Source organism: Marmota flaviventris, chromosome 10 (genome assembly GCF_047511675.1).
Source record: "Marmota flaviventris isolate mMarFla1 chromosome 10, mMarFla1.hap1, whole genome shotgun sequence".
Lineage (NCBI taxonomy): Eukaryota > Metazoa > Chordata > Mammalia > Rodentia > Sciuridae > Marmota > Marmota flaviventris.
In genome coordinates, this window is record NC_092507.1 from 39,728,043 (window position 1) to 39,740,126 (window position 12,084).

The following is a 12,084-nucleotide window of genomic DNA, read 5'->3' on the forward strand; positions in this document are numbered from 1 at the left end:
GCTTAAATAAACCTGCTTCCTGAAAATTCCTTGTATGTCCAGCCTCATCTATCCTACATCAAGTTCTTCTGCTTCTTTTCAAAAGCAACTTTTTAGTCTACATTTTTTTTTTTTACCCTGTTAGAAGAGGTTGTTAACACTGAAGAGAAAATCTATCATTTAAAATTTTTTTTTCTCTTCCACCCATCTATAATCAGATTTAATTTTGTTTCAAATTAATTTTAAAGACCAGGAAGGTCCTTATTTCTTTCACTTTACTTCTTTTACTACCTTCATTTTACAGATAAGGCCTAGAAGGGGAGTGACTTAAAACCAATGATTAGGAAGGATTCATTTAGGTTTTAAGTTAGTCAGCTCTCCAAGATGATATGTTCATTGCAGAATATAAAGTAAAGAGAAACAGGCTGATCTTGAACCCCCTGATAATGGCTCTTTTCTAAATATTGAGACACTGAGGGGCTGGGGTTGTGGCTCAGTGGTAGAGTGCTTGCCTAGCATGTGTGGGGCCTGGGTTCAATCCTTAGCACCACATAAAAACAAATAAAGTTATTGTGCCCAACTACAACTAAAAAAATAAATAAATAAACAAATACTCAGTTACTGAGAGTTCAATTTCAGTGACAGAATTTAACCCATTTTGCCCCATTGTTCCAGATGTAGAACTATAAAAAAATAAGATAATTATATTATGATGGAATAATTATAATATTAACACATGTAATCATATATAAAAGCTCTAAATTATGATTCAAACACTTTAAAAAATTTTTTTAGAGTTGTAGATGGACAGAATGCCTTTATTTTATTTGTTATGCAGTGCTGAGGATGGAACCCAGTGCCTCACATGTGTTAGGCAAGCACTCTGCAACTAAGCAACAACCCTAGCCCTACAAACTATTTTAATGCAACTGTGTCAATATTCTCAGAATTGAATATTTGGAACTTAATAGGTTAAGGTAGTTTCTTACCTGACTGTGTGGTAAGAGCATGTGCATTCCTTATCTTGTGCATGTTTGTGTGCTTTATATATGAATAAGGGGAAAAAGGCTCAGAGTAGTAGGAAGGGCACTGAGAAAAGGACCAATGGCTATAACCACCTGGAGTCCACAATACGCTCCTGGACTCAGATGTAAGCAGAATACTCATTCTACCCAGAGGGGATTTATGGCTGGCTGGTAGAGCTACACATATACCATTCATTTCTGATTCTGTCCTGCAAATCTAATAGTCAATATGAGGGACCTGGATAAGTCTTAACCAAATACTTAGTTTTGGTACGTTAGATGAAGTCCAGGTTACTAGACTTAGATGATAATGGAATCACAGAACATTAAACTATGTCTTATAGTTGAGCTAGTCCAATTCCATGTAAAGCAGAAACACTAGGAATGGATCCCTCTCCATACATACATATCTGTATTGTGGAAAAGAGTACTAATTGTTATCTCCAAAGATAGAAAAACTTCTTTACAACACAAGATATTCCTTTCTTAGAAAGTGCCCAAATGTATCTCCTTGTAACTTTCAATATATTGATCCCAGTTCTACCCTAAAGCCTGAAAAAGTAAAAAACCTCTTTTATATGGCAAGCCTTCAAGTAGTTGAAGACAACAATGTCTTCCATGCCCTTTCCTTCTCTAGAGGATATATTCCTCAGATGACATGATTTTCAGTTCTTTCTGCTTCCTAACAGCCCTGCTCTGCATTCTGGAAGCTTCATTTTGTTCACTGTTTGATATTTTAAGGTTTTCTTGCATCTTATTATTCATAATCCACAAATCAGAGAAAGTCTTTGTATAGATGTTGATATATATGGTAAGTAATAAAGAACTAAATAAAGAGCTTCTTGGTTTCCACTAGGGAGATAGCAATCAACATTTCTGGAGATAACCATTTATTCAGCAATGAATACATCTAACTGTAGATCTCTCTCTCTCTCTCTACCTTGTCCCTGAATACTATGAAACATTATCAAATACTTTTGTTGAAATACAGATACACAGTAAATATGGTCATCATACTTGTCTTTCCAGGCTAGTAAAACTATGGTGCATGCTTGTAATCCTAGTGAATTGGGAGGCTCAACCATGAGAATTGCAAGTTTGAGGTCAGCCTCATCAACTTAGTGAGATCTCATTTCAAAATAAAAAATAAAAAGGACTGTAGATGTAGCTCAGTGGTAAAGCCCCCTCAGTTCAATCTCTAGTACTGCAAAACAAAACAAAAATCCCTCACATCACAAAATACTCTTTGAACCAAAACTTTGATCCTGATCTAACAATTAGGCTATTAAGCACAATTTTTAGGTATACTCTGAGGCAAAACATAAAAGCCTATATGAGTGGTGGAATAGGGGAAACAGCTAGATAGTAAAGAAAAGAATTTCTTACATGGGTTCCTGGCTATATGTTTGCTGGCCTGGTAAGCCTTACCTTCTTCAAAAGATGAGGAGAGAATGATGTGCAGAACAAAGAGACTTTGGGTGTCTTTTAGAAGACTACCATTTGATCTTTTTTTTGGACTACTTTTCCTAGCCACAATGATGGGATATCTCCTGTGTGGCCACACTGCCTATGATGGGAAAGGCAACTTACATCTCTCCTAGGAAAGGTGCTCAGTAACTTGAATTCATCCCATGGAAATCCTTTAGAAGCAACGAAATCAAAAACAATCTGGAGCTTATTGCTGGCCAGGAAACGCCTCTCTAGGAACTCGCCACTGGGGGTACGGATCCGCAGTTTGCTCACAGGCTCAGCATTTTCTTCCTTTGGTTCTGGAGGCAGGGCTTGCTCTAAGGAGAGTCTGATGGCCTAAGTAGAGGAAAAAAACCAGGTGTTAAAATGTAAGATAGATGGGCTGTAGGGAGTGGGAGAAACTAGAAAACAGCTGCTACTTTCTAGGAACTCATCAAAAAGTCACTGCTCCATTTATTAAGCAACACTAATGCTTGAACAATAAAATCAGGTGTTTTTAAATTTTCTTAATATTAATAAAGACAATTCATTAAACTATATCCCACCTTGAAGACATGTTTTATTAAACCAATAGGTAACTACTTCAAAAATAAGGGCTTTTTTTTTCCCCCCTCTAAACTGAAGAACTCAGACATTTGTGATTGAGGAAACAGATATCAAATACCCAGATGCTTTTTAGGTATAAATGAGGGTATTAGAAGCATTCACAAAAGACACACATGTGCGTGCACACACACATTCATATTTAAGAAAACTCATCGACTAATTAGAAACAATCAAAGAATCAACAAAATATTGGAATATGTGTGTGTGTGTGTATGCGTGTGTGTGCGTGTGCATGCATGCACACACACACACACACACACACACATTTTTTTGGTACCGGGGAATGAACCCAGAGGCGCTTTACCATGGTACTACATTCCTAGCCCTTTTTATTTTATTATTTATTTTGAAACAGGGTCTAAGTTGCCTCACTGGCCTCAAACTTGTGATCGTGCCTCAGCTTCCCAAATTGCTGAGATTACAGATGTGCGTCATAACGCCCAGCCTGGATAACATGTTAATGACAAAATTGAATGGAAAGATTCTGTTTGGAGTGATGAATTATACTTAAATTGGCAAATTTCTCTATATGTTCTGCCACAGGGAACGTTTAAAAACAAAGTGGAATAAAAAGAGATTCAAATATCAGGTTTATTGGAGGTAGGAAACCACAGCCCTCATTCCACCTCTGCCATTAACTTGATAAGGGGTCTGGACCTATAGATAAACTAATCCCTTTACTTTATAGAAGACAAAACAGACTCAAACATGTAGGATAAACTGTTGAGATCTCATGGTTAGAGTTGGCCTTGAATCCATGTTTCCTAGTTCTCAATCTAGAGTATTGTATTTTCTTTTTTTCCATATTCATGATATTCCACCAGAAGATCAGAAGAACTCTTAGGTACTCGCCCAAACTGGAATTTGTAGCAGAAATTCACAAAAAACTTTTAATGTCCCTAGAGCCACGAAAATTTCCTTAGATAAGTAAGCCTGGTAATCATGCTCTGCTTCACAGCTACATTCTGTTCTTTCTTGGATAGTTTAACATTTGTATTACCAAATAATCATTAATAGAAGGAATTCCTCCCCCTCAATTAAACTACAACTATCATAATCACAAGATGTGTGAGAAACTGGGACTTATAGTCTTTAAAATCTCAACAGTCATTTTCAAATGTGATGTCACCCTTACAGCTGGGGAAAAACACCAATCTTTTTCTTAAACATCTCAAAAATGAAGTATAAATCAAAACCGTAGAACATACAGAAAACAATGATTGTTGAAATACTTCATGCTAGGCTCTGTGGGATTCATCTGAAGCAGTCCTCAGAGGAAATTTATAGCCTTAAAATTCATGGTGGTTGGGGCTGAGGTTGTGGCTCAGTGGTAGACCACTCGCCTAGCACACATGAGGCACTGGGTTCGATCCTCAGCACCACACAGAAATGAAATAAAGATTGTGTGTCCACCTACAACGAAAAAATAAATATTTAAAAAAAAATTTGTGGTGGCGCCTGCCTGGAATCTCAGGAATCTTGGGAAGCTGAGACAGGAGGATCGAGAGTTCAAAGCCAGCCTTGGCAAAAGCAAGGCGCTAAGCAACTCAGTAAGACCCAGTCTCTAAATAAAATACAAAATAGGGCTGGGGATGTGGCTTAGTGATTGAGTGCCTCTGAGTTCAATCCCCACTACAACAACAACAACAAATTCATATTGAAAATGAGAAAATAAGCTGGGCATGAGTAGTATATGCCTGCAGTCCCAGCGACGGAAGGAGGCTGAGGAAGCAGGATCACTTCAGCTCAGGTGGTCAAGACCAGCCTGGACAACACAGCAAGATCCTACCTCAAAAAAACACAAATAAGGGGCTGGGGATGTGGCTCAAGCGGTATCGCACGCTCGCCTGGCATGCGTGCGGCCCGGGTTTGATCCTCAGCACCACATACAAACAAAGATGTTGTGTCCGCCGAAAACTAAAATATAAATATTAAAAAAATTCTCTCTCTCTCTCTTTAAAAACACACACACACACACACACACACACACACACAAATAAAAGTAAAAAAATTAAAAAAAAAAAAAGTAAATTAAGAATTAGACTAAAAAGGTTGGGAAAAGTTCCTCCAAAAATAAACAAGTGGCTAAGTACCCCTGAGTTTAGCCCCTAGCACCAAAATGTACAAATGAATGAATAAATAAATAAATAAATAAATAAACAAGTGGAAGGAAAATTTAGAATAATTATAAAAGCATAAAGGAATGAATTAGAAAAAAATAGTCAGTAAATAAATTGGTTCTTTGGAGAAAATAAATACAAGCAAATACAAAGAAATGGAAAAAAATGTAATGCATAGAAAGTGGAAGAAACAGGATGGATAAGGACACATAGTTTCCTGAATATGTCTTTTTATATTTTTTTTTACTTATATAAATGTATTTTCTGTTAAAAACATCTAAAATAACCAACAGAAAAACAGTTTGCACAGATGAGTATGATAAGAAATTATTTAATTTCCGTATCACTTAATTTGGCTGATTCTAATATTAAAATATTTTTTTAAAAAGCAGTAAAAACTTCTGCAATGTGCAGAGAAAGCTAATCTCTTCCATGCTTCAGAGGTCATTTTCCTACTAATAGGCACTAATACCACTGACCTTAGAGGGGATTACAGAGATCGGAATTATAAACATGATATATGTAAAATTCTTAGCGAAGTATCTGTTATGGTTTGGTATGTGGGCCCCCAAAAGCTCCTTTGTCAATGCAGGAATATCCAGAGGTGAATTGATTAGATTATGAGAGCTGTAACCTAATCAGCCCATTCTAATTTGAAAGGACTACTGGGGTAGCTGGAGGAGTAGGTCACTTCAGCCCAGGCATTCAAAACCAGTCCCTGTAACACAGCGAGACCCCACCTCAAATAAATAAATAAATAAAACCAAAAAGTTAAAAAAGGAAAGAAAGAAAAAGAAGTAAATTAAGAGTTAGACCAAAAAGGCAGGGAAAAATTCTTCCAAAAAACAAGTAGAAGAAAAATTGAGAACAAAGTCATTATAAAAGCATATCCTGAGTTAGAAAAAAAAGAGAGAAATTTCGTATTTGAGAAAACATATTTATTAATTAGAAATAACTGAAGAATCTACAAAATACTGTAATAAAAAATATATACATATGAATGTATATGTATTGGAGATTAAACCCATGAGTAGGGGATTGATGGGGGGTGTTCTGTGAGGGATTGTATTAGGTCTCTCTGGCTTCTCCCTGATTCCACCCTCACTCTCAGCTTCCTGGCTAGCAGAAGCTAAGCAGCTTTTCTCCACTGTGCCCTTTTGCCATGAAGTTTTATTTCACCTCAGGCCCATTCCAATGGAATCAGCAGACCATAGACTGAAATCCTGAAACCATCAGCCAAAATAGACTTTTGCTTTTCTAAGTTGTTCTTGCCAGATATTTTGCTCACAGTAACAAAAAGTTGACTAACAGCATTTGACACATACCAGGCTTTAATGAATGGTTGTTTATTATTGTGAGATAAGATATACACAGAATATCACACCAGGAAGGGGCTACACTGGCCAAACAGTCTTATGCTCTCATTTTTTTTTTAATGGGGAAAATTGAAGCCCAGAAGATTAAGAAATATAATTTAAAAATTAAAAGGACAGTTAGTTAAACCAGTCATTTCTGCCATTTTTTTGTTTGATAGTATGAAAGGAAATTTATCTAATATTGGTATTTTGAGTCACAATGAGTTTCAAGTGAGTATTTCAAATATTAATCTACTTAAGTAACACTGTCATATATTAATAACCAAATTTTGATATGTATACATGCATATATACTAAATATACATATATAAATATATACATAAATGTGTATATATTAAAATTAAATGTCAGTTGTAACATGTCTACTATAGCATTCACTATATTATACTATTCTTGTCTAATGTTTAGCTTTCCCATTGACCTGCCGCTCTGTTATGGCATGGGAGTATGTCTTCTTATTTTAAGAAGCACATAGCATAGCACAAAGTAAGTGTTTAGTATATATTTGGTAATGGAGGGAATAATTAACATGCTAACTCAAATAAGGCATGTAAAACTGCTTTGTATGGTAACAGGCACATGACAGGTGTTTGTTTAATAAATGTGTAAAGAATCTGAAATCTCATGACTTCTACTTCTAGTAACAAAGAAGTCAACATCCTGATTCTCTTTTTTCTGATGTCTGACTCCTTCTAGCATCAATAGCATTAACATATGTGTCCCTTAAGGGTGAACCATGAGTCTCTCTTAGAAGGATTAGTCATATACATTTTCTATACTATTAGTGGGGTCATCTATCAGTACCACTACTGGTTCTTTGAGATTAAAAATCATTTTTCCTACTTATAAGAGTAATATACATTCCCTGAAAAACAAAGATTAAATAGGGAAAACATTAAAAGTAACCTAGATTTTCTAAAGTCACCATCAATAAGTAATCATTCTCATCATTTAAGTATTTATACCCATTAACTTAAACAATAATTTTAACCATTTTTAAGTGTACAATTCAGTGGCACTAAGTATATTCATGGTGTTGTGCAACCATCACCACTACTTCCAAACTTTTTTATCACTCCATTATTGCAGTACTGGAATTGAACCCAGGGCCCTACATATGCTAGGCAAGTGTTCTAACACTGAGCTACTTCCCCAGGTCTTTCTATTTTATCTTGAGATAGTATCTTACTCAATTGCCCATGCTGCCCTCAAACTTGTAATCCTGTCTTGGGCTCCCTAATAGCTTGGATAACAGTGCACCACTGCATCCAGCACCATTCATTCTTTTTTAAAACTTTTTATAAAATTTAAATGTATGTATTGTTGACCTTTTGCAAAATTTAAATCAATATTATATTAATCTTTTTATTTTTTTGTTCACAGGTACATATTTTGTAATTGTTTTAAAATTTTATTAAAGTATAACATATTTGAGAAAAAGTCCCCAAATCTTAAGTATAGAACTTGAAAAATTTTCAGAAAGTCCACATACCTGTAAAACTAGCACTGTGATCAAGTATCTCAAAAACATGCCTCCTTTCTGGGTGCTAAATTTCCTCAAAGTCAATCACTATCCTGACTTTTAACAGTGAGGTTTTAAAAAACCCTAGTTCAATCCAATGGTATGTTTAGGAACATAGGCTTTAAGGTATGAAAGAACATAACCAAAATACTAGCCACTAGACAAATGACAGTCTGTATGACCTTTGGTTTCCTCATATAAGAAACAAGGTCAATAACAACTTTCTTACAAAGTCCTATAAAATAGAGTAATAATTAAAAACACAAAGTGCTGACACATGGTCAGCATTCAGTGACAAATTCTCAGTATCAACCTCATGCTGTATGGAACACTAACAACAACAAAGCACAGTGGTTGGTCTTGTTGCCATTATGATTATTACTTTGTACCTACTTTAAACCAGAACTTAATTTGGTATTTCCTGATTTCCGCTCCTGCCCTCCCTTTAATCCACCTGTCTGCTTGCTTTCTATTTTGACATTTCCCTACACAATATTAACAACAGATGCTACATTATTGTCTGAATTCAACCAATTATACTACAGAAGAATAAACAACAGTAGCTCATTACTCCATTCATAGGGCAGACAATATCTGCTCCTCAGTGTAAGCAGTCTCCAGGGCTTTTCCCCAGAATGAAAAACAGACCTTGGATATACCACACTATATGGAAAACAATGAAGATTTATTAGGTAAGTTAGCAACCTTGATATCTGAATACCCATCAGTTTTACTGGCAAAAAGAATAAAAATATACCAGTGGTCCAGTTCCAAACACACTGGCTAAAAGGCCTCATGTAAGCAAACACTGTTGTAAAATAATGACATAAAGGACACATACACTCAAACAACAGTCAAAGTAAACATCATTGTTAAACTTCAATTTGGTTTGCTCAACAAATATAGTTTTTTATTTGCATTATTTTAGGTTTGTGATAAAATAAGGAAATCTGCTATAAGAAAATATGAATCGATGTTGGACTTATTTGTTTCTACACAATTTCATTTTTTAAAAAGAAAAGATAATGTATACTTACACCAATCTCTTACAATAAGAATCAAAGATTGGCTTGATTTACTTACACATAAACATGTATAAACACCCCCCCCCCCACACACACACACCCACACCACTATTCTCTTTGCTTCTACAGCTACATACCAAATAACAGTTTATAGACCCAGTTTTTCTAGGGTTAAATAGGCTAAAACTAACATTCATTAATTCCATGAATTCTTAGTGAGCACTTTCCTTGAGTTAGGCATTATTCTAGATGATGGGAAAATAGCAGTGAATGAAATAGATTAAAAAAAAATCTGCTTAAATGGAGTTTATATTCTAGTAGGATGGGGAGAAAGACAACAAAAACACATACGGGAAAGACTCATCACAGTGATGAGTACTATGGGGGGAGAGCAGGGAACGCTGGGAGAAGAGAGAGGTGGGTACACTTTTTAAATACTGTAAATCTCAGTAAGTAAAAAGTCCTAAAGGGGACAGAGAGCCACATGGACATTTAGACCTAGAAGTGTAATAATAAGCAGGAGTCACAAGTGCCAAAGCCTTGGTCCTGTTCCTAAGTTGTTTGAAAAACGGCAGGACAGTCAATGGAATGGAATGAGTGAGGGGAGAAGAAGAACTGTTGAAGTTAAAGAGGAAATACAGGAGTGGTTAGATTTTTATATGGCCCTGAGAAGGCTGCTCAATGATTTTTTTTTCCATTGTAAAATTAGGGTATAATTTACATATATAATTCTACAAGTCACATCCTCAGTCCTTTAAAAACAACAACAACAACAACAACAACATTTTCTTAAGAGACAGGGTCTCACAAAGTTGCCTTGCTAAATTACTGAGGCTAGCTTTGAGCTCGTTATTCTTCTGCCTTAGTCTTCCAAACTGCTGGGATTACAGGCTTGCCCCATAGTGTCTGGCTAACATAGTATCTTTTCTGATAGTTATATTATATTTAGACAGTAAAAAACATTCCAAGGGCTTGACTGACTTATACATAACATAATGTGAGTTAAATAAATATCCACAGCAGTTGATTTAATGTTTGCATGTAGAATAAGATTGATAAATATCTGCTGAACGCTCACTGAATCAAAGAACTGAGAGTCAAAATTTTAGCTGAAACTTTCTTTACTTGCCCAAAATTTGGTGGCAAAAAAAAAAAAAAAGTATTCAGGAAGGATTTCTTGGATGCTCTGTAGTTCATACATCGCACTACTTACTGTAAATTCCATTTCTTAAACTGGCCTACCATACATATATATTATTTGGGCCTTTACAAAGATGACTTTACTAAATTGTGCTCTGGCCTTATGACTTTATATTTTAAAAGGTATAAGCAGCTGTCAGACAGACTTGTTATTATAGCTATGGCTGGCAATACTATTCAAAGATCCTGAACAGACACCAACAAGAAACATTGCTTAGTGTTAGAAAAATCAAGAGATCTTCTGAGTTATCAGACTTTAATATTACACACAAAGTAAAACTTCTCAACTATCATATTTTCCTTTGTGTTGGCCCAAGAGAAGTATAGAACAAATTTTGTGGCTAATGTTGAATAAATGTACAGACCCTATTATATGCATCTGGCGCCTGGGTTGGATTATCTATTGTCAACATTTAGTCTTACCATTCACTTTCACTTCCTTTAACTTCCTTTTAGCTTTTCTTTACCCTCACTTCTATATCTATTCTTCTTTTTTAAATCCCTTTGAATTGCATATATTTATATTTGTTACTTGAAACTGATTTTGGAAGGAATTAAAGTAAATATATAAATGAGTAAAAGAGAAAAGATTTTTGCTGTAATTTCTTTGTTTTTCCTTTGAATTGCTTTAGAGCTTTTCCCTTATGGCTAAGAACCAGATCAAGAAAGCTTTCTACATTTTACTAACTACAATCCAAAAGTTACCATACAGCAAAATGAGGCTGATCACTTAGTAATTTCCCTGGGACTACAGTGGTTTGACTATTCAATACTTCATTTATCTAAAGGACTTTGAAATACTGGAGATCATGCTAGGCAAGTGCTCTACCACTGAGCTGTAACCCCAGTCCTCAAAAGTTTCTTTCTTTCTTTTTTTTTTTTTTAAAGAGAGAGAGAGAGAGAATTTTAATATTTTTATTTTTCGGCAGACACAACATCTTTGTTTGTATGTGGTGCTGAGCATCGAACACAGGCTGCACGCATGCCAGGAGAGCGTGCTACCGCTTGAGCCACATCCCCAGCCCCTCAAAAGTTTCTTAACGACAGGACTTACAACAGCCTTTAATTGTGACTCCTGGGTGAGGGATGGCAGAGTACACAGTATTATTCAAACTTGCACTGGATTTTGGAGCATTTTAGATTTTCAGGTTAGGGATGTTCAACCCATACAGAGTTTATGTAAGTCCATCAGAAGAAAGTACATATGTTACCAGGCTCTAAATTCAGAATGTAAAGTTAATTGTGTACTCTTGACATTTTAGCCAGTTAGTATACTTGAAGATATACTAGTAAGAGAGAGTGAGCATGTGTGAAACAGAGCACAAAGGAGCAGGAATCCTATTTTTAATCTATATTTCCTGGAATACAGCCTAAAAGGATAATGACCAATCTCTTCCTTATCTAAATTTGCACGAAACTCTACATATATAACTCCTACAGACACATATTATGATTTATGGCCTTGGACTGAAAATGTAGTGTGAGAAAGAGCTTGAGTTGTAGTCATAAAGACCTAGGTGTCTACATGTGTAATTCAATGAGCTTCAGTTTTCTCATTTTTTTGGAGAATTTCTAACTTTGTATTTGTTTTAATGGTTAATGAGTAACTGTATGCAAAGCAGCTTGCAGAGTTTGATACACAAAAGAGGCTCAACAAAATATTTTTAGCCCTCAGAGCACAGAAACTAGGGTTTGTAGGCATGGCATCTTGTACATATGTGTTAAGTATTAAATAAGTTTTCATTTCCAAACAGTGACATT

At 35.4% G+C, this 12,084-nt stretch overlaps 1 protein-coding gene across 2 annotated transcripts in view; it reads right to left on the reverse strand.

Moving 5' to 3' along the window:
- The window catches only part of Faf1 (Fas associated factor 1), a 403,819-nt gene that overhangs the window by 37,686 nt on the left and 354,049 nt on the right, over nucleotides 1-12,084 (reverse strand). For both annotated transcript variants that reach the window (XM_027944976.2, XM_071617812.1), the window contains one exon: nucleotides 2,595-2,810. In XM_027944976.2, the coding sequence (XP_027800777.1) occupies nucleotides 2,595-2,810 (216 nt within the window). The remainder of the gene's footprint in view (nucleotides 1-2,594; nucleotides 2,811-12,084) is intronic.